Here is a 24,674-nt window from a genome sequence, read left to right on the forward strand (position 1 = left end):
ATTACATTGATAGGTACGGTATTTATTACAGTTCCAACCACTGCACTGTGTTCACGACTAGCACCGAGCGTGGGAGGGTTTATCAAACCGGCATATTTCTGACACATCTGTCTGAATCCTTTACCAACCGAAACTCCAGCCCTCAAGGAAAACTCGCTGTTTCCAAGCGCAACCCGGTTCGTTATTATACATATTCCGACTGGTGCCGGTGTAATCAACCACCATCACCGCTCCGTACCATCATCATCCATCCGACAAACGTTTTGAAGATGTAACCCCGTTTATGCTGGTGGAGGTACGAGAGGAAATCAAATTCAGCAAACAAGGCTAATATTATGCTGGCAAGCACCGCCCGCCGCCGTGGCAGTTCTACCTTTTGTGCAGCGCTTGGAAACAACAACTTGGGAAAAACGGCACACCAGCAGTGCGCATGAGCTGTGCAATAGACACACAATCATGGCAATGCTCCTTCCGTCCGTTGTGTGGAAGAGGCGGAAAACGGCGGTGCTCAAGTTGAAACGAAAGTGAAGTATCGATTGCCCTGTCAGCTGGTTTTGACAGTAGCCCGCTCCAGCGCACAGCTGGCGTTTCTGATTGAACCGGGTGATGGTTCCATGGTGGAAAATTAGGATTTTTTATCTGTTTTATGAACAACACCACAACGTCTGTAGTCCAGAACTATCACAAAACCAAATTTAAAGCATTTTGGCTTTAGCACGGCTTTTAGAACCTTTTTATGACGCAGGATGAAATATTCTGATAATTTTAGTTTTTTTTTTCAGATAGTAGACATTCTGTTCTATACTTTTGTCACCGCTTTTCTACCATATGTCACTTACCGGAAAGCGTTTGTGATTGTAGGTCCGCTCCGAGCAGAGATTGTAGATCTTGTAGCAACCGGCGTGGTTCTTCTCCAGCATTTTATGCACGTCCTCGATCTTGTTGCGGTAGATCGATTCCATGTGCTCGGCCGGGTAGCCCATGGCGATGATCCGATCGTTGATGTCTGCAATGATAGCAATGGAGATTGGAGAAATAACACAGATTAGCGGAAATCTTCGGCTTTGTTTGGCATGGCATATCTTTATTAGGGGTGTATTTGGATCAAATTCTTGCTCGGGGATTCGATACTGTTCAGCCCCCAGGGCCGGATCAATTGGCGAGCAGTCCGCACGACGCAGAGCAGATCCCAATTGCTATTATTGAATTTAAATAATTAGAAAATGGCCGTCCAGAAATCAGTGATTAGTAACGCGTGCATGACCGCGACGTCGAGGGCAACCCTCCTCAAGACAGACGGTCGCTATTAGATTCGCTACGAAGTGGGTCTTCTGTTTTTTTCTTTTCTTTTTTTTTCTATTGTGGAACACAACTGTCGACGAGTGTGGAGTACCGGACGATTTGTTGCGCTGAGCTGACTACCCCACCGCACCACCACCACCAGCAGCCAGGCCAGGCCAGGCCTTATATGCAGATCAGAGCGCAGCAGGTCTGTGCGTTATGAATATTAAAGCAGACACGCGTGCGCGAGCACCCCGGAGCGAAGCGGCGATTCCAATCTAATCGGGTGGTAATTTACAATTTAAAATTTTTATTGCCGCCCTGTCGACTGGGGCTAGCCTAGGATGATGATAGAAGCTCCTCGGACAATACTCAATTTTACTAAGGGAACGAATGCGTTCGAATTGTGTGCGCTGCAAGGTGAGTTATGGACGCACGGGCGGACGAACGGGGGACATCATCATTGTGCGAGCGAGGGAAAGTTAAGTAAAATTATTGAATGAGAAAATTATTCAATGATGGTCCGAAATGCTCGACTTGATACGATGACTACATTAAGGAGTACCGGTAAGTACAGATATACCTCGATTTAGTGGATCCTCGATTTTATGTACATTTTTAATCATAAAAGTTTTAGTATCCAATCAGTTTGAAACTTGAAGTGTTTATTATGATGACTTTTAATGCAGGGGTTTTCAGCTTTTGATACGCGGAACACTTCGTATCAATAAATTGTTTTGTGGAGCACTCATAATACATAGCGCCATAGCATACCTCATGGCATAAAAAAACTTGTATATTTACTAGAATCTCATACTTCCCTTTCTGACTACATTTTTTATAAATATTTTTGGCGAATGCATGCAAACTGGCCATTAGCCAGACTTTTTCTCAAAGCTTTCTAACAAACTTCTTTCAAAATTTCTTATGACTTCCACACCGAGAATTGAAATATATTCTTAAAATTTTCGGTAGATGTCTTATATTATCTTGGCACGTACAAAGCTGATCGAATTCCAAAATGTGTAGCAAATTCCATGAAAAGGCCATTTCAATGCAAATTTGGCAGATTACTGACAAGATGTGTCAAGGTGAAATCAGAGCTAGTTAGTCAAAGTTCCCCGATTTCAGCGCCTATTCACTGGAACATTCATATGGATAAATTTCTAATGGAATCATTGAAGGAACCGCTTGAGATAATCCTGAAATAACTACCTGAACAACTTCTGAAAGAATCCATGCAACAACTTATGAACAAATGCCTGCTGAAATTTCTGTAGTAAATAGTTCTTGGAATATTGAAGAAGTCTCTAAAGATATTTCCGAAAGTATTGCTGAAGAAATTTCCGAAGGAATTCACAAAAAAAAAACTAAATAAAATTAAATGAATTCCTGAAAGAAAAGCTGAACAAAACAGGAATACTTTAAGAATCCATAGAATGATTTTCTGAAGAATTACTAAGAGGAATACTTGTAGAAACACCTGGAAACAGCTGGCGGAATACAACTTGAAATACTCATGAAAAAAATCCTGAACAATTTTTTAATGAATTCCTGGAGGAACCCATAGAGAAATTCCGAGAGGTACGCTTGGAGGAATTTCTAAGAAAATACATAGAGGAATACCCGCCGGAATTTTTGATGAAATCTCTGCATGAATTTCTGCAGGAATCTCTGCAAGAATGTCTTCCAGTCCTTCTGCAAGAATCCTTACAAAAATCTTTGAAAGAATCTGTAGAAAAAAGATCTGAAGAAATCCCCGGATGATTTTCCAAAACTTTCTTAAGAAATCATTGGACCAATTTCTAGAAGAGAAATGTCTTAAAGGAATATCTAAAGGAATGTGAAGAAATCTTGGAAATTTCGTTAATAACCTCTTGAAGAATTTCTAAAGCAATGTTTGGAGAAAATTCCCTAGAAAGTTTCTGATTATTAATGTATCCATGAATCATTTTCTCAAAAAAAATTCAAGGAGTATTTTTGAGAAAGTTCATGGAAGGTTTACCAGATGAATGCTGTAAAAATTTTCAGAAGAAAACTCTCATTTTTTTATAAACTGAAGGTGAATTCCTGGGACTTTCTGGAACAATACATTCTTAAGGAGTTCTTTGAGAAATTTCTGAAGGACACTCAAAGGTCTTAAAGAATTTCTAGAATATTTTGTAAAAGAATTTCTGTCTGAATATCTTTACGAGTTCCTGGATGATTTTTAGAAGTAAATCTACGAGGACTTTTCAAAGAGTTCCCTGAAGGAATCCTAGGGAGATTTTTTTTTCAGGAACTCGTGAAAGATTTTCCAAATGAATCCTATAATGGATTTCAGCTAGAGTCCATGAAAGAATTATCGAAAAATATGTGGAAGTTATTTCAAATTAATCCTTGTGGACATCTTTAAATAAGTCTCTGAAGGACAATCTGGAGACACTTCTGAAGAATTTATTATTAAGTCGAATTCATCATAAAAAAGCCATGCGAGATTTTCTCAAAAAAAAATGTGAAGTGAACCCTTTACTGGTACATTTCCATGGATAAATTCCTGAAAGAAAAATTTCAGAAAGAATTAACAAAAAAAAAATCCGAAGAAAATTATAAACGGATCCCTGAATTTTAACAAACTGCAGATGGATTTTCCTGAAAAATTCCAGGAAGAATACCCGAAGAAACACCTGGAAACCCCTGGCAAAAAAACCTCGAGAAATTTTTGAAAAAAAAAAAATGCAGTGGCTATTGAGGACCTATGCATGTCTATTGCCTAGCAGTTCCTATGCTGCGTTAAATTTATATTTTGTCGGAGTTAGAACTAGGTTACGCAAGATCAACTGGACCGGCACAGGGAAACAACTCGACGGCTGCTTGGTGCCAAAAGGCATCCTCAGTTTATAAGCACTGGTTATCTCCTATTTCTAATGCCTGAAGAAGTTTCTGAAGGACCGTAGTGACCGTAGTGAAATTCCTGAAGGCATCACTGATAGGTATTCTAATGTAATTCTTGGAGGAATTTCCCTATTTAGGAATTCCAGTAAGAATTTCTGGAGGAATCCCTAGACGAATTCCTGAATTCATCAATATATCGTCGGCGTAAATTCTGCAGGAAGCCCTGGAGAAGATTTCAAAAAAAAAATTCCTGAAGAAACCTCTGAATGTATTCTCACACAAATCCCTGGAGGTTGATTAAGATCAAATTCATTCAAAAAAAAACGCACTTGTCGAACATCCTGTCAATTATGAAATTCAAACGTGTTGTTAAAACAACACTGGTCTCCTTATCGGAGCCAACCTTTCAGCACCGAATTGACTTGGCTCTTGCTGGCAAACCTTCAACCCTTCCCGTTATGTATTCTTATTAGCCAGCATTTGAGCAAACACAACCCGCAATACTGACACACTTCGGCTACGGCATCGTGGAATTGTATTAGAGCTTCGTCACCCGCTCTCCATCCCCAGTCGTCCAGCTGTGCGATAAAGGCTTCCCAAAACTTTCCGTTCCGCACCCGCGTTACCAGCAGCAGCATCAGCCAGCAGTATAGTATATCACTAATTTACATTAGAAAACTATTAGCAAACACGCGCGTTGACAAGTTCCAGCTGTACGCGTTTGTCACTCGAGTTCTACGCTGACGACGACACCATCGGCGTTAATCGTGACTTTTTGCTTTGTTTGAAAGAAGAACTGGTCTGGCAGGAGAGCATTGTTTCGTGGTTCATCCTTGTCGTCGTCATCGTCGTCGTCGGTGCCATTGACGAATGCGTGCTGCATCCAAATTTGACCTACAATGCTAGTGACCTTCATTCAACTGAACGCCTCATTTACATAGAATACAATATGGACTCTACGGAAGAGATCGTGTGGACTTATTCTCTAAGAAGGCCGTGTTTGGAATCGAATCTTATTGTTAGGCGCCTGATTAAGATGTATAGCTGAATGCTAAAAAGATTCAGAGGGGTGCGTAAGTAAACTAGCTAAAACTGTAGGAGCTGCTAGATACGCTCTCAGATACTAAAAAAATGACAGAGCCGAAATATGTTGAACACTATGGAAACAATTACCTTCCTAGACGTGAGGTGATTAAAAGGTGGAAATAGAACTTTAACGAACACTTGAATAACGTTAAGGTACACCGGGGCAAGTTGAAACGGGTGGGGCAAGATGAAACAAGCGGGTTAACATGATGTTTTCTAATGATGATAAACAGTTTTATCGCAATGACACATTGTTTTTGATTCAAACAATCTTTTTGCGAAGAAAAAATTTCCCAATTGTATTGAAAACTATTTCAAAACTTCGTGTTTCATCTTGCCCCACCCGTTTTAACTTGCCCCGGTGTACCTTATGCGGTTTGATCCATATTTATTGAAATTAACTCTAACTGCTACTAGCAACAATTGAAGAGCTTGGTGGTCTTGTGGCTACCGCTTCAGATTCGTGTGCAGAAGGTCTTGGGAACAATCCTAGGCTCGTCCCTTCCCGTCTATTTGTATCTTTCTATTTACTTTTTCTCTCTTTTCTACATACAGTCGGAATTCCTGTTACATGTGCGCGAGCGAATTGTAGGGTATGTGTGCCATCAGTAATCCCACGCTCCCATATTCATCTTATTCGAAAACAAGCGATTACGGCACCAATTGATTCCGTTCTTTTTGTTTTCATGGGTGCTCACTTCTAACAAAAAATACAAAAATAAGAAACAAAACATACAACGCTTCAATCCTTTGTTTTTCGTAGGATGAAAAAGGGAGCCACATGCTTAATAAGGGAACCAATACCCTATTATCACTTCCTGCCCCCTTAGACGGATGATGCAGAAAACGTTACGGCACATGCAACAATTCAGAGGATTTCCACTAGCATGAGCATAGATGACCATTGACCGTTCAATTCGTAGTTGCTGCAATATATGTACTGCGTGATTGGTCAGAACGATCGAAATTGCACAAGGAACCAACAAAACGGACCTTGCCAGTACCTTACCGTTCTCAATGTGCATCTTGGAGAATTCCAAACTTTATTAAATCTATTACGGCGCCGGCAACGTCCTTATCGTCAACAAGGAAGGGAATAACTGTTAGTGTGACATGCGTTGCTACTAGAGACCGAGATCACCTCATCTTCTCCACGACGGTCACGGAAAGGAGTTTTTGTTAGTGAATAAGGGCGAAAAGTCACTTTGACAAGTAACGTACTGCCGTTCTACGCATAATTGTCTCAAGCAATGTTGCGTTGGATCTTCCTCGCGAGCATTCATTTTTGCATCTTCGCGATCCATTATTCACAAGCATTCGTTTTTTCATTTATGCTTCGCGAAGAACACTCTAGCAAGTCAATGGGAGCAGTGAACGAGGAAGTAAGTTGATCATTTGTGCAGACTACATGCGACTTCCATTCGTTCATGGTGCTCACTCCTTCAATCGTCCTCTTCGCTGCGAGTGCATTCTGACAGTTTCGTTGCTGCTAATCTGGTTGGGAAAGACCTGGCATCAGGCATTAAAATTCTACGCCGAAATCCGGATTTTCCGCAATCCTCGGTGACCGCTCCGGCTCCCCCACTCAGTAGAAGGTGATTTTTTGAATCGAATTAGCCCAAGATATTGCTAGAATCGGCGATAAAATGGCAAAAATACCATTTTTATTTAGCAGGTACCAGGGTACCATGTTAGCTAGAATGCCGTGCAGCGGGTGCCGTTCACGAAGCTGCTCGTGCGAATGGTTTTCTGATCTTCGCGAAGAGCACGCATGATGCATCGAAGCAATCATGTCTTCGGGCGATGAAGTTTTTTTTTCCAGTCGTAACGAGCGACGACGACGCTTTGTTGATGACGAACAAAGCTCAAGCATTGGCAAACCTGTTCACTCGCAGTTCACATGTACATGGCGAAGCAATATTCATCGCCCTTCGCATGTTTCATCAGTGTTCAGCAACATTGGTCTCAAGTTATATGAGATTCCCATATAACATGGGAAAATTGGGCGTAGAATGGCAGTGTGATTCATGCAATCCGTATTTGGATCGAAACACATATTTTCATTGTGATTAAAATATTACACATCTCGACACAGAAAATGACAAATCATTCGAATTGTTCAAAATGCAAAAATGAAAGAAAAGTATTTATTATTAACAGGAGGTGATTCAGGAACTTGTGTCAACCCCTGACGTGACGTTACTTTTAATATTTGTTGAGTTAGTATACAAAAATTATGATTTAATTCTAATGCAATATATCAGAGGTTCCCAAACTTTTTGCAATCTCGGCGCCCATTGAAATTTCCAAAAATGTCGCGGAGCACCAAAGATTTTAAAAAGGTTTTTTTTAATTATAAACGGCTTTCACTTTAAAATGTCGAAGGAAAAATCGTGAAACACTTCTTATATCATGTTTTCTTAAAATTCAGAGAAAATTTGGAAAACTATTTTTTTGAATAAATTTCTCAAATATAATTTTAATATGTTTGTAATATTTCAAAAATCATGTTGATTTCATCATAGAAGCTTTATAAAAGAGCAAAAAACTCAGATGTACAGGTAAAACAAACTGCTGCTTTTTAAAAAAATTAAAATTTAATTTTAATTTAAAATTAAAATTTAATTTAAAAATTCTAAAGCGTTTGCAATAATTAAAGAATTCCAATTGAAATAAAATGGCTTCACAGATCTTGACCAAAGTATCAATTTTTTACGGAAATTGCAAAGCAACACTTTCAAACACTTTTATTAATTTTGGAAAATTTAGGCACATGAAGAGATTGTAAAGAAACTGTCAGGTGGGTTTTGATTGAACTCTTTATTTTCATAAATTTCGACTTAACCCTTTGAGGCTGGAGTGGCCATATATAACCCCAGTGATGAAACCGAGCATGGCAAACTTATTCAAAGTTCAGTGAGGTTGCGGCAGTACTGATGAAATAGTCCGGTTAAAAAAGGTTAAAACTAGCTCTACACAATGTCACAACGGCAAACCTGCATGCCGCTAGCTGCCCCGAAGACCTTGTAATTATTCTGAAAAGAACGCAAATGCGGTTTTTGAAATAAAAGCTATGAACATGTTATAGTTAAATCAAAAGCTAAGCTGAAGCTTATAAGGTCCAAAAACAATTTCAATAACCTAAAATTTAAACATTTTAAAATTTGGTGTCAATTGATATGTTTTAAAAGGATACCAGAAACCCTGTGGAACAAACGAAGACTCAGGGAAAGATTCAAAAAAAAAATATGAAGCGACACTAGCTCTACAAAACAAAACAAAATTGAAGGTGTTCCGCAATACATATAAAGAGTTTGTTTTTGTTTATTTCGTCACAACTCAAAAGCCTGCGGCGCACCTGGGAAAGGTTCGCGGCGCTCCAGGGCGCCGCGGCGCACAGTTTGGGAAGCACTGCAATATATCAAATAATTAATAAAATATGGAATGAACTCACTGATACATATCCATCCCTGTGACCAGTGATGATGTGCGCCTGCTTGACGCGTACAGAAGCGGCTCTTATCACTCTTATCAAGCAACAATGTATATTTCATTGAAACTGTATTCTAGGCTTTCACGCCGAAACTTGTAGTGGAGAGCGGTTCAATATTTATTTGTTAAATTTACAGAGATGGTTGCCAAAACGTGTTGAAGTATGACATATTTCCAAACATTTTGTGATATGAAAATTATTTTTTGAAACTTTCACAATAAAATAATAGCATGAAACGAGCTCGCAAATTTATCCCTTTAGTGACGAACCAGCACAACTGTGCTGTTGAGCTATAACATTTTTGCATAGTTTTTTCATCTGTTCAGATTCTATTTTATGTGACGTAACCTGTTTTAATTATTGACTTATATACACAACTCCGAAAATCATACGAATCAACTATGATTTTTTTGCCACAAGAATTTCTTGAGAAAATCATAGTTACGAACTATGATTTTGGATTCAAAGCGCCAACTATTATTGTCATATTGTTACTGTATAAATTTCATTACACTCACGTATGAAAATCATACCGATAACGTATAAAAACTGAAACAATGTCGTATGAATATCATACATATTTTTATGAAATAACGGGTGGCCACTAAATAACGGGAATGCTTTTAGCAGCTGATTAAAAACAATAGAAGCGTCCATAGAGTAAAGATTTTTTAGACAAAACCATCGTCTATCTATCCACAAAGTCAGCGTATTTTTTATTTTGTGTCAACTTATTCTGTTCTGCAGAAAACGACATTGAAACAGGAAGCACTACCAAAACGCCTTGGACGGCTCTACTGATTGCTCAAAACAACCTTAAAAAAAGTTAATAGTAAACCATTATAAAACTAGAACCCGCCCGGTTTTGAATGAATTCCACATTTCGGCATCCCAAGAAACAGATCCTGAAGGAAATAGAGGAAAACTAGCAAAACCAATAAGCATGATATCATTTCACATAATAAAATCTTCTTTTGTGACATGGGCTGGATAAATCAATAGAATGCCTTGTTAAATAACAAATATTTACATCAAATCACATTTACACATTGAACAACATGTAAATGGTTCGTTATAAAAAAAATAGCACAAAAAAAGTTCAACAATGAATCGCAGTGCACAAATTACATCGACACGTTTTGAAGATACAGAAAAATAACATTTTTTGGAAATTTCTATAAATGTCATTTACGGGAAAAGGCTACAACCAAAGCAAAAAAAAAACAAGTCAGTATCCCCATTTTTTCTTATTACTGTTTGAGTGTGTAGATGCTAAAGGTAGCTGAGAAACCATTTATTTTGACCAACGATTTCACAGACGCAGAAAATGCGTGAAAGTAAACTCTGAAAAGTCGTACAAAGCAGTTGCTCCAACATCACTGCAAAAAAAATACTGTACAAATTACTACGTTCAACTTTCTTAAATTTTATATTTTCCATGGACGTACATTGTTAAACCTTTATGATAGTTAAATTCAGATTGCCATTTTTAAAGATCATATATTTTTAAGAGCACATTCAAAGCATTCCCGTTATTTAGTGACCACCCGTTATTTTGCACAAATTAAAAAAAATCGCAACCTGGAATCGAACCAGGGACGTCAAGGTTGGCGAGTGCGTGCTTTACCCTTACGCCCATCGACGCTTCGGAAGTTGTAGTGGTTAGAAGCCAACAAAAGTTTTGTTGTTTTTAGCAATGGTGTTTTATAACACATCTTATGATTTTCATACGATGCTTCTTATGAGATTTTTCATACGACAAATCTTATGGATTTCGCATTTCAAAGTATGAAAAGCATACGAGAACTATGAAATGATTAAAAAAAATAAAAATTACTGATTCATAAGATGTAAACTATGAAAAACATACGAACAGTATCCTCAGTGAGACTTTCATATGTGTGAACAAAACTGGACAAAACCCGTAAAACATGAAAAAGTTTTATGTGTCGCATTTTTTTTTTATTTTCGATTTATCTAGGTAGTCAAAACTAGAAATCGAATGATAAAGAGAAGTTCTTACAAATGCGGAACACAATTGTTATTGTGTTGGGAAATGTAAAAGTTCTGAAGAGAAACTCTTGTGGAGATCTCGATGTCAGCTGCTGGGTATAGACACGCTGGAACACAGGAGGTCGATCGCTCAAGCAGTAATTGTAGCTAAAGTTCTGGTTGGTGAAATTGATTCTCCTGGAATTCTTGCCGACCTACAATTATATGCTCCAGAGAGACCCCTTCGTACTAGGAACATTCTGTATCTCCCAGCTCGCGCAACGAATTATGCACTACATGACCCTGTACGGTATATGTCGTCACGCTTTAATGAATACTACGTAGTGTTCGATTTTAACTGCTCTACTCTAAGCTTCCGACATCGGATTGAACGGCTGCTGCATGAGGAGAATAGACGTCAGCGTTGATTATGATAGCTCGTAAGATATTCTTAGTATTTTAATTATTTGATTATTGTTATTGTGCTTGTGTATTGTGATTACTTATGGTAGGATTTTGTTCGTGTTAATGTCAATGTTAGGAGTTTTTTTAAATTATTTTTATTACTTTTTCATTAAGACATATATTGTCAGATGCAGAGATGGCATTTCACCGTAGCGATTCACTGCGGCGTCAGTTTATCGACCACACTGGGGATAGGAACATTTTTCACCACACCAAGAAGCCAGTTTCTCTTGTTTTGGGTGGTAGGTAGACCAAGCGCTAGTGCGTGCTCTTGCTCGTCCGCCTTGGATCGAGTGTGGCTCACTCTTTCGCGCACATCGCTCTCCGGCGCTCTCCCGTGTTTTCACCTAGCAGTCACCGAATTATCACCATGGTGTCGCCGGGGCGAGAACTCTCCGGCGTTTCACCGCAGCGCGTACTCTGGCGCAAAAACCTCACTGGAGCGCGCACCCGGGTGATTTTTTACACTTTCACCGAAGAGAATTTGAAATCTCTCTCGCCGCACTGTTGTGTGGCCCTAGGATAGGATAAGACAACTAGTCAGCCCAAAAGAGACCAATTTGGGGACCAGTAATCTTAGCAACGCGGAAAAACAAGACAGCAAGCTATGAAATTAGACAGAGAAGTTGCAGGTGTCACATCCTATCCTAGGTGTGGCCTAGTGCTCAGGGAGCTAAGAGATTTATTTCTACCCACCAAGCTTGCGCGCATCCGAATCGCAGTGGTGGATCCACATATAAGAGAAGGGCTCCTGTTCAGATGCACAGCGTGAGTGGTGTATTTTCTATTTCTCTTTCCCACACTGAGGATATGGACATCTCTGGTCAGATGAAACATATAAATAAACACATATAAACACAATAATCATGAAAGAAACCTCGCGTTTTTTTTTGGGAAAATTCTACAAGGGACTCTGTAAGCAATACCGAAAAAACCTCTGGATTTTTTTTTGATCCCCGTGAAAAGCTTCTGCAGAAATCGGCAAAAATACAAGATTCTCAAGGAAGCATCCAGGATAGAATTCGAATCTTGGAAAAATTCCAGTAGGCATCCGGAGGATCCTCTGGAGGGGAACTCAAAAAAATACCAAGAAAAATGGCATGGAAAATACGGAAGGAATCCTGCGAGAAATCCTGGAAGGCATTCCAACACACCTTGTGATCATTTTAGAAAATCAGTGATTGCTCAACAAATTTTGCCATTTAATCTTTCTTAAGTAATATGTATTTTAAATTATTCAGGCATGTTTTCCAAGAAATCTTCCTAGAATAATTTAAGCAAATTATAAAAAAAAATCCACTACATTTTTGTTAAGTAGTTTGAAATATAATTAATAAAATAAAATGTAATTATTAAACAAAAAAAAAATAAGATCGAATAGGACATATACAGTTAACATAACTCAGTTTATATCACAACAAGGGTACAGCTGAGAATACTCAGAAAAATCTGGTTTGACCCTGAGGTGTGCAGGAGTCATTTAAGCTACACATGTCAAGCGCACACCTTTGCAACCGACATGTGCTCCGATTGATCCGACCGAACATGTGCCGCGGCCGCTGCCACCGCCGCCGGCTAGAAGTATAGATTTCTATGTTACACCGCGAAAAACAACCCGGGGTTTGGTGTTCCGGCGACTAGTGTGGTTAGGGTGTTTCAAAGTGGCTCCTCACAGCTTAAGCGTTAAAGGAGTAGGTATTTTTTTTTTTTTTTTTTTATCTAGTTCGTTTATTTGGGGCTCAATCGCGTATAACGCTTTACGGAGCCGAGGATCTTTCTTTGTACTTAATAGTATACATTATACAGAGTAATAACTTTTTAATGATATCTGTTAGTAATGGGTGGAAGCCAGGGTACTCGTGGCAGCTCGAGGTTAGAAGGTCACATTTTGAGGGATGGACAGGGTAAGGATTGGGCCAAAGGTTTCACTGCTGCTCATCCGGGGGTGAATCGCATCTTGCTAGCGTATTCGGTGCCTTGTGGTGTTGGTACCAACTTGTTGTGGGACTTGGTTTTCCGGATGGCCAGGAGCAGCTTGGTAACACAAAGAGGACAAAACAGAGAAAAAAAAACTGGAGAAGAAAACACAAGCAAATTAAACTTTTATACCAGCAGAGCGAAGAAAGTCGAAAATACATCCCATGTATGTGACATCGCGGGTCCCCAACACATCTCTCACAAGAACAAAGGGTTGTCTACCTCGGGCCTCAAGGGTATCCAAAAGTAGCGCTCTGGAGGCGTCATTATCCGGGCATTGCCAAACTACGTGGTCGATGTCATCATAACCGGAACCGCACTTAGTACAAACATTGCTCAACGCGAGGTTAATCCTGTGTAAATGCGCGTCTAGCGAGTAATGGTTGGACATAAGTCTTGACATCACGCGAATGAAATTGCGACTTACATCCAGACCATACCACCACACTCGCAAAGAAACATTAGGAATAATGGAATGTAACCACCGTCCCAGCTGGCCATCTCGCCAATCATTTTGCCAACTTTGAAGAGAACTCTGGCGAACAAAATGGAAAAATTCATCATGTGAAATTCTTCTATCATAGATCTCACCTTCCTGTGCGCCCACCTTTGCGAGAGAGTCCGCCTTCTCATTGCCATAAATTGAGCAATGTGAGGGGACCCATACAAAGGTAATCTTGTATGATCTTTCGACCAGTGCACCCATCTGCTCCCTTATTTTTGTAAGAAAGTAAGATGAATGTTTTACAGGTTTCATCGACCGGAGTGCCTCAATCGAACTAAGGCTATCCGAGAAGATGAAGAAATGGTCTACGGGCATGTTGGAAATCATCCCCAAAGCGAAGTTGATTGCTGCCAGCTCAGCAACATAAACCGAACAAGGTTCCTGAAGTTTGCGGAAGGCGGTGAAATTTTCATTGAAAACACCGAAACCAGTGGATCCATTTATGCGAGACCCATCAGTGAAGAATCTCTTACAGGAATTGACATTTTGGTACTTTTCGTTAAAAATGCGAGGAATAGATATACATCGAAGTTGATCTGGTATTCCATGAATAGCTTGTTTCATGGACAGATCGTATTTAACAGAGGAACTGTCATTAGTGAAGTGTACACGGGGAGGATTATAACTTGGTAGGCTTATATCAGATGACATGTAGAACAGATAGATTCTCATGAATTTTGATTGAGTGTTCAGACTGAGCATTTCTTCGAAATTTTCAATGACAAGTGTGTTGCTCACTCCACACTTGATAAGTAACCTTAGCGATAGCTCCCAGAATCGGTTCTGGAGAGGTTTCACCCCTGCCAGGACCTCAAGGCTCGCATTATGCGTTGAGTGCATACAGCCGAGAGCAATACGCAAACAACGGTATTGAATTCGTTCCAACTTTATTAGATGGCAGTTTGCTGCTGAGTGGAAGCAGAAAGAGCCATACTCAATAACAGAGAGAATAGTCGTTTTGTAAAGTTTTATGAGGTCTTCCGGGTGAGCACCCCACCATGTTCCGGTAATTGTGCGTAGAAAATTGATCCTTTGTTGACATTTTTGCACCAAATACTTGATTTGGGTACCCCAAGTGCCTTTTGAATCAAACCAGACCCCAAGGTATTTCGAAGTCAAAGACTGGTCGATTTCTATTCCCAAAAGATTGAGTTTCAGTTGGGCTGGGTTCCGCTTTCTAGAAAACACAACCAATTGAGTTTTTTGCGGAGCAAACTCGATCCCTAAATCTCTTGCCCAGATTGACAGATTATTTAGAGAATTTTGCAATAGTCTTTGCAACATTTCTGCATGTGGGCCTTTTAGAGAAACCACAGCATCATCTGCAAGTTGTCTTAGCGTGCATTGTCCTTCCAAGCAACTATCAATGTCTTTCACGTAAAAATTATAAAGCAAGGGACTTAAACATGAGCCTTGGGGTAGGCCCATGTAACTTATTCTGGAAGTTGTCAGTTGTCCGAGATTGAAGCTCATATGTTTTTCTGACAACAAATTATACAAGAAATTATTTAAAATTCCTGGAAGTCCACTATTGTGCAGTTTTTCTGACAATATTCCTATGGAAACTGAATCAAAGGCGCCCTTAATATCCAAGAAAACTGAAGCCAGTTGCTCCTTTTCCGCAAAGGCCAGTTGAATATCTGTTGAAAGCAACGCTAGACAATCGTTTGTTCCTTTGCCCTTGCGAAACCCGAACTGTGTATTTGAAAGCAAGTTATTCGATTCGACCCAATGATCGAGTCGTGATAGGATCATTTTTTCCAACAATTTCCTTAAACATGATAACATAGCAATTGGGCGGTATGAATTATGATCAGACGCTGGTTTACCAGGCTTTTGAATAGCTATTACTTTGACCTGTCTCCATTCATGCGGAACGATGTTGTTCTCCATGAATGAGTTGAACAGGTTCAGTAATCGTCTTTTCGCGATATCTGGGAGATTCTTTAGAAGATTGAACTTGATCATATCGCTTCCCGGAGCGGAATTGTTTGATGAAAGAAGAGCCATAGAAAGTTCCAGCATAGTGAAGGGTCTGTCCAGAGAACCGTCTCTTGGGGATGTTTCCCAAGAAATCGGTTGTGCTGGGACTGAGTCTGGGCAGACCTTTTTCGCGAAGCTGAATATCCAACGGTTGGAGTATTCGTCACTCTCATTAGAAGAAGAGCGGTTTCGCATATTGCGAGCCACTCTCCAAAGCGTTGTCATTGAAGTTTCTCTTGAGAGACCCTCAATGAAGTGTCGCCAATAACTACGCTTCTTCGCTTTCAGCAGGTTTCTCAGCTGTCTTTCGAGCTTTGCGTACTCTTGATAAAGATCTGAGGTACCGTGCCTACGAAAAGTTTTGAAAGCATCAGATTTTTTAAGATACAACTGGGTGCAATCATCATCCCAACCTAGTGTGGCTGGTCTTCTTTTGAAGGTTGCACTTGGAACACGTCGTTTTTGTGATTCTAATGCACTCTTATATATCAGTTCAGACAGGAATCGATACTCATCCAAAGGTGGGAGGGGATTGAATGATTCGATGCCAAAAGATACCGCTTCTGCATACTTTTGCCAATCGATATTCCTTGTGAGGTCAAAAGGAACCTGAATTGGATGGTCTGACCTTTCACTATTATGCTTTATGGTGGTTATAATGGGTAAGTGATCACTACCATGAGGATCCTCGATTACCTTCCACAAGCAATCGAATGATAGTGAGCTTGACCCCAGTGATAGGTCGAGACGACTTTCTTTGCCGTCAGATGCAATACGTGTCACTTCACCTGTATTTAAAATGTTCAAATTGAAATCGTCGCACAAATCATAGAAAATGGCCGCTCTATTATCGTCATATGGTTCGCCCCACCCTGTACCATGCGCGTTCATATCACCCAGCATTAAAACTGGATGTGATAGTGCAGAAACCGCATTCCAAAGATGACGGCGGTTAATTGAAATTCTTGGAGGAATGTAAACGGAAGCTACGCAAAGTTCTTTACCCTTTACGTTTATTTGGCAAGCGACGATTTCTACGCCAGGATGAGTCGCGATTGGAATTCTATAAAATGAGTAAGTCTTTTTGATCCCCAAAAGAACTCCCCCATAATGGTCATCTCTATCCTGGCGTATAATGTTTAAATCGTGGAAGTTGAGTTCATCTTCAGAAGAAAGCCATGTTTCACAAAGGGCAAAAATATCACAATCAGAGTTGTGAATCAAAAACTTAAACTGGTCTAATTTAGGTTTTAGACTATGACAGTTCCACTGTAGCACAGTGATCATATCTTGTACCTCACTTGATGAATTATCCATCGAAAGATATGATCGCAGCAAGGAGGGGCCATGATTGTGTCAGATTCCGAAAATATTCTTCTACTGTAGGTATAAACATATCAATAATGCCTCTTAATGTTTCTGGAAGGCTGAGGGCATTATATAAGCGATCCACGAGAACCCTAAAAGTAAACAGTCCTCGCTTGGGTCTAGGAGGCTTGCTTGAACTGCGAGGAACTTTGGTAGCTTTTTTCTTGCTACCTTGTCGATTATTTCTCTTTGAAGTGTATTTAACAGGCGGAGACGGGGGTGACAGGTTCTTGCTACAACATGGAGCTGAAGCTAGAGGAACCTGATTCTTCGGAGTTTTTAAGTTTACCCCGTCTCCTTTATCATTAGGCAAACTTTTGAGGGAAGACTTTAAAAAGACCTTTCGGCGCAATCCCGGGGAAGATGATGACTGCCTTTTTCCAGGTGCGTGTACCTCCGAAAGAGATCCACCCTCATCAGTTTCGCCATCGTCCTGATCATCGGAAGACAACTCCTGATAGGGATTTTCAACTGGGACAGCTGATTCAGACACGGAATCTGGTGTTTTAAAAGATTTCACCATCTCCGCATATGTCTGTTTGGAGCGCTTTATGATAGAGCGACTCTCATTTCGAATGCGTCTTTTGTAAGCCGGGCAAACTTGCAAGTCGTGTGGATCTCCGCCACAGTAGCTACATTTTTCCGCTTCCTGTGTGCAAGAGTCCTCTAAGTGAGCTTGGTTGCATTTGCCACAACGGGGCTTGTTGTCGCAAAAGCTATCACTGTGACCAAACTGCTTGCATTTGGTACAATTAAAAACCTTCGGCCTAAAAAGATGCACTGGGTAAAAACCACCATCAATTACAACAAATTCCGGGAGGACGGAACCTGGAAAAGTCACTCGAAAAAACGCTGAAGGCGAGTACACCTTTTTATTTCCTTCCATGGAAACCTTAGATAAGCGTTTACAGTCTAGGATAGCCACATCAGGAATTGACCTATTTTTGAATCGACCAAAGCCGGTCTTGATGTCCTCACATGTCAGCATTTCGTCGAGGATCTTCCCCTCCACCTCCACTTCTCGTGCTGGCACATAGACCGCGTATTCAACAGTAAACGCTTCGTGTTGAGCAATTTCATTTGCTGCTTTGTAGCTAGGTGCGGTAACACGCAGCTTGGATGCTTTCACTTGGTGAATAACGGTCCCAGGATACTTACGCGTCAGCTCTCGAGAAATCGAAAGCATATTCAATGGTTTGCATTTGCGCCGGAAATAGACAACCCAAGGTCCAGGCGAAGATGGCTGATAAAACCGCGTACGAGCAATGATATCATTGGGAGGCGTTTCGCCTCCAATCGAATCGTCCATGTGGAAACAAATTTATGGAAAATAACTCAAAAGTGCAAAAGAGGAAGAGAAAAACCTTAAAGTATTTACAGTGCACTTTCTTCCTTAGGACGACAACTGTTTGGTTTGTAAACCAAACAATGTTAATAATATATAGAAAAAAAAAATAAAGCAAAAAAAAAAAATCTTGTATTAATAATATACGAATTCAATTCTTATGTTTATTTTAGCGCACCCTGTAGGATGCAAAAAAAACGGTATTGAAAAAAAAAGAAAAAATAGCTAATAAAAAAAAACAAAAAAAAATGTTCTGTTATTTACAGTTTGTACACCCTTACCCGTATACAGTAGTTTGGGAACCACTGTTATGGATGTCAAAAAAAAGCACGTGGTCGAATGTGGACTGGGGATACAATAGACAAAAGCGATCAAAACAAATTGGGCGGACAAAAGAGTGTATCGAAAGAGTGATACTTATCTGACCGGAGCAGGTAGATATTTATCACAGGCAGGCAGATGGTAAAGCTGTCCGTCGCGTCTGCCTTCGCACCCGTCGCCGCCGTCCTCTTTGTTGACGGAGGGGCTGATGGTGGCGATAATGATGACTTTTGGATGCGATTATTCGTTGACCTTGATGTACGATGATGCAAGCACCTCGCTTCCGCGTTGCGCTGGATACCACCTTGCGACACTACACTTCGCACAAGCAGGAGAACGCACGATATAAAAAACCTTCCGCAATTGCGGGGGAAAAAACTCTACTTCTACGAGGTCTATCGCGTGGTGAGATACGGAGCACACGTCCGACTCGTCCAAATGCACAACAGGGAATGAAAAGGAGTAGGTATTCAACAATACTATGCTGAGGGAGGCTAGGTTTGATTCCCTGCCGATCCACTACGATTTTATCGCAAAACTCTCACTTAATAACTGTGGAAGTGCTCATAGAAAACTAACCGGAGAAGCAGGGCTGTCCACTAGGATATAACGAAAGAAGGTATCTTTGATTTGCATCTGGATCACCCTATATCAACCTACCAACCGAACATCGATCCGGGCTACTGTGGAACCGGTATTCGCCCACGCTTATCAATCCACCACACCGTCGTCGTCGTCGTCGTCGAAGTCGCGCTTCTAGTCGAGTGCCAACCAAACGATAAAACTTCAACCAACTTTACGACTGAGTGACGACTGTTGGTTGGTTGATTTGGTTGGTTGTTGCCGCCGATGGCTTTCGCACTCAGGAAATTAACGACGCCGGAATGCTAATTTTCTGTTGATTATTATACATACAATTTATCTCACTGAGTGCTAGACACGACGAAATCTATTGCCACCGCGCCGCCACCGTGTCACTGTCACCTAGTAGAACTAGCTTGCTGGTGCTGGGCTAAGCTGAAAAACGCCACACGACTCGAGCCCTCGTCGTGGAGCTGGAGCTGGGGGAGGACCAAGGTGTGGGTCTCTCATCTAGTCCAATCAAACGGCCATCAACACAGCGCCACCACCACCGCGGCACACTGCGTGCTGTGTGTTTCGTCCTCATCATGTGCGAAACCCGTTTCAGTTTCAACGACCACGACGCGACGCAACGCGCCATTTGGTTCCATATGGGAAGCTAATCTGTCCGGTTTCGTTAGCACTACTCTCCTCGGTCGTCGTATTTCGAATTCGATGCGAGAGTGGAAAATTCCCACCGAAGATGAAACCGTTTCGGCGAGCGCTAGACATCGAGTCACGTGGTGTGACGTTGTGCGGTGGTCGAGATTTGGGAGACTCGAAACAGACATGAATGTTTGGTGTACGGGGTTTGTGGCAGTGTAACATTTTGTTTCAGCACAATTTATTCGGAACGTCTGTACATTACTGGTGTACAAAATTTGATCCTATGAAAGTTGTGGAAGTGCAGAGGTAAACACGGTTTTCGAACCTGATGAGGGCTATCGTTGACCATCTGTTTGTAGTAATTTTACTAATTTCCGAGGAATGAAACCCCTTAAAAAACTTTGGTCCATTACGGGGTAGCAACCGTAACTGCGTGTAAACCATCTGACCAAAGCTTATTTAAATATTGGAATTTTCCATCCATCTAACACTTCGAGAAAGCCTATATTCCAAAGGTAAACCAAACACCCTGGCACTTTTATTTTCGTTTCACACCTACGAACTATAAAGAGGGAAACAAACCATCGGAATCACCTCCGCCGGCCGGGCCGGGCCGGGTGGTGCTACTAAACATTTTCACTCCAATGCTGGCGGCTGGTTGCTATCGCGATGAATTTTGCGCTGTCGTAAGGTATGAATGGAAAATCCCCACACCAAGGATAACTGTATCAATCGGAAACCTGTGCGAGCGAACTGCGCGCAGTACACCTTGCTACGAGTCCGAGGAATTGTGTGCATTTGAGACACTATGGTTTTGCTGTTGTTACCTACAACGGAGTTTTAGATCTGGGAAATGACCCGTAAAATAGAATGAAACCAATCAACTCAGTAATCAACTTGAACTTAGTTAAGTCGGTTAATGTGATTCTTGGATATGGAATTTATGGAAATTATGGATTTGGTGGTCTAATGGCAACCGATTTTTACAGTCCTGGGTCCAATAAATTGGCTCTACTATTTTATTTATTTTTTATTACAAGTTCTCAAGCCGTGGCGTAGTTCTGAGGCACTCTTGGAAAGAACCAGGATTGGTATCCCACTATTTACAAAAGTGCCATTTCAAGCAAAAAAATGATATTTTCCAAAAAAAAAACTCCCGAATTTTCAAGTTTATTGAGAAAGTTTATGTTACTGGAAAAAAATGTAATTGGAAGTCACAGAATGTTGCTGATTACCAAATTTACCTTCCTTTTGCATCACGTTGGGAACAGCTCGCTGGCGTAGTGTACGGTTTGGGTCAAAAATGACCCCAATGCCAAAGGAGGGTTAAAAAAGGAAATTATGGAAGAAAATCACGTTCTGGTAGGATTCGAACCCGCAACAACGTTTTCGCTAGACCGGTGCTTTAACCAACTAATCCACAGAACAAGTAACGATTCTGTGGAATAACAAGCCGAACTAATACTATGAAAATTAATTGAAACACTACAAATCCATATTAGAAATACAACATCTTATAACGGAACTCTACAAATACATAATACATTAGGACATTACATTTGGACGATACAACAAAAAACATAAATTTTGCCCTGTTACACTAGTGAATAACAATTTCCAAATCTAGGAAGACGAAGTTTCATAATTATTGTCGGTCCACCAGTCTATCCTGTAACCGTATTTTATCTGGCAGGTTGCCTTTAGTTCGCAGCATTAGTTGCTTTCATATGTAGCTTGAGATTGGTCTAGGAATTTCTAATCCAAAGGGGCACTCTAATTTAGGTTTTAACAAGAGACATGCCCAGCCAACACAAAGTCTTATATGATGTTGAATAGGATGCTAAAGTGGAGGCCATATCCGTACATGCTCCCATTTAATCGCGTGTATAGTGTGCGTATATTCCCTCCACTTTTGCATCCTATTCAACGTCCTATGTGATCGTGTGTTGACTGGGTGTACACTTTGATGTCCCTTTAGGGAAGGGTTAAACAAATCATTGCCTAAAATGACCTGAAAGTAGGCCATCAAAAATGAGACTGATTAGATCCCATGAAGCTTAATTATAGAGCACTACAAATGTGAAAATCACTTTTTGTTTCAGTATTAACAGGTTAAAGTAGAACACTTAACACAAAACACTTAACACATCATGAACACTCCCTTTTTCACAAAACCCATCTCTCTTTCGGCTTAGATGCCAATCCAGAACAAACTCGCATTTGTGTCCAATAACTACAAGTGAAAGCGAATGGTTTTTATGAAGCCGAAACTTTCTCTCGCACTCCGCATACCTAGCCACCAAGCAGTTGTGCCGAGTTCTCGATGCACGCTTAATTGGATACCAGCAAGCATACTTGTAGGGAAGTTGTGGCTTCAATGATCAATTGCTTGCACAACTCGACCTCCACTTCATTCATTCCTTCGTCCATCGCCAACTACCAGTACCAACTGTCCTTTAGCTATGGAATCACACCGACCTAAAAGCTTCCACTAGATCTGTGTCCTTGTATGTGTCTCTAGCTATCGGTTGCCGAACTTCAGCTGAGTTGCCGTACAGGAAGTGGTTTAGTATACAGGGTGTCTACTCATTAGACAAAATAAAATTCTCTGAGTTTTCCAGGTTTTAAAATATCCAAATGCAAATTTGATAAAATTATTATATTTTTCAAAAACTTAACAGAAACATCCTCAAAACTTAAGTTAAAAATTTTAAGAGCAAATGCATAAGATTTATTTTCCAAGAAATTCCACCAAATCGCTGAATTCTTTCAAGAACTGTTCAACAAAACCTTTTCAAATAAGGTAGAAGCTTCAGTTTTGGCCTGTCAGGTGTTTCGGCCATAGTCCTAATATAAGTTGACGATTACAGCTGTGAAAACCTTAGGTTGTGATAAAAAAATACGATTGAAAAACAATTTTCCTTTAAAAACTAGCTTCCATATGTCTATTTTGGCCAGGGTTCCTAATTTGCCCAATCACATAAGAAATATACGTGATTGGCCAAAATAGAAACCAAAGTTGAGAATATGGTCAAAACCAATGTCATGCTTCTATTTTGGCCAGTGCCACATTTAATACAAAAAAAAAACAAGTATTATTTTCCTACAATATCATATCTCAAAAACTAAAAAACATACATCTCTGATTTTTCGATATGTTACGCCAAATTTCCTGAGTTTTCTGACAAAAATATGAAATCAGGGTACCTCTTTGGACCCGAGACTATAAAAACGTGAACAAAACATATATATATTTGCATATTTCTCACACAAAAACACAATTTGGCCCATTCAGCGTATTTTTCCTGAAAACTAGAATTCAATAGCTTTCAAACAAAAAAAAAATTGTTTTAAATCGGTCAACTGCTTCAAAAGCTTAGATTTTTTTTTTAATGTTTAGTTTTTAAAAACCTTGATTTTTAGGACCACCCTATCTGAAAATTGGTCACACTAATGACGAAATAAAAAATACGGGTCTAATTATTGTCGAAAAACTACGAACCCACCAAGTTTCACGACAATCGGAGTTGCACTATATCGTTTTTCTATGGAATGGCTGTATATTGAAACCTTTTTTTTGATAAAATGGTAGTTTTCTTAGGTTTATTGTTTTTTTTTTGATAATTTCCCTTAGACTGGCCAAAACCGGTATTCTTACCCTATAACACAAACATCGATTAGGGAATTTTCCATTTTTTTCCCAGAGCTCTTTTGGGTTAATTGCAAGAAATTGTTTTGACCTTTCTACCTACAATGACATCTAAATACTCTAAAAAGTAAAAAAAAAAAATCAGGAGATCGATCAGTAATTCCACAGTAATTCTATTACATTAAATACACAGTTTTGGAATTAGGATCGACTGTAGAATCAACTGTTTTCGGGTGAATGATCCCCGTAAAGAATCCAGAAGAAATCGATCCGAATCCAGGAAGATTCTCAAGAAAGAATCCTGGAAAGAAAATGTTCGAATCTTGGAAAAATGTTGGTAGGAATCCAAAAGAATCGCCGGCAGGAATTCAAAAAGCAATTCCAAGACAAATGGCGTGAAAAAATACGGAAGGAACCTTGTAAAAACATGGGAGAAACTTCAAGAGGTATTTCCAAAGAAATTCAAGAAAAAAACCCCTGACGGGATTTCCAGAAAAATCATTGTAGCCTATTTTCTAGAAGGATACACTAACACTACATAAGCGAAATTTTGTTTATTCATATCCACAATGTAGTAAACTCTGTGGACTCTATTACTGAGTAGATCTACAAATAATAAAATTCGCTACTTTTTCCATGCGACCTAATTATTTTTTTATAGGTGGAAATTTCCCTGAGTATTCCCGGCCTTCCAGGATTTTCCAGGTAGTAGACACCCTGGTATAATCGCCTCGTTCTCTTCCAACGTCAATGACAGATAGGTTAAAGTTCGGCTGATTACTATGAATTTGGCCTACACCGCGAAACAAAAGTGCAGCACTTCGTCATCCAGCTTACGGTGATTGTTGTTCGCCATCTCTACAGCATCTTCGAAAGAGCGAATCATCCGCTTCCATGAACCGCCTATGTGCAACGCGCCAGACGGGTTCAACACCAACTTGGTAACCGTTCCCATGAAAGTAACGACTAGTTGCTTAGAATTTGCTTGAAAATCTAGCGATGCCCAGAAAATTGCTGCTGTTGTCCGAATAGATTTCAGCTAACGCACCTCTACGGCAGACGAGCTACCGCGCCAGATGCAGGAGTCCGTGGGTGGATTGTGCGCCAC

General features: G+C 40.2%; 1 protein-coding gene across 2 annotated transcripts in view; it reads right to left on the minus strand.

Annotated features, from left to right (window-relative positions):
• Positions 1-24,674, minus strand: part of LOC109408139 (myb-like protein Q) — a 195,238-nt gene that overhangs the window by 100,832 nt on the left and 69,732 nt on the right. For both annotated transcript variants that reach the window (XM_062850897.1, XM_029854131.2), the window contains one exon: positions 840-1,006. In XM_062850897.1, coding sequence (XP_062706881.1) covers positions 840-1,006 — 167 coding nt within the window. The remainder of the gene's footprint in view (positions 1-839; positions 1,007-24,674) is intronic.

Source organism: Aedes albopictus, chromosome 2 (assembly GCF_035046485.1).
Source record: "Aedes albopictus strain Foshan chromosome 2, AalbF5, whole genome shotgun sequence".
Classification (NCBI taxonomy): Eukaryota; Metazoa; Arthropoda; class Insecta; order Diptera; family Culicidae; genus Aedes; species Aedes albopictus.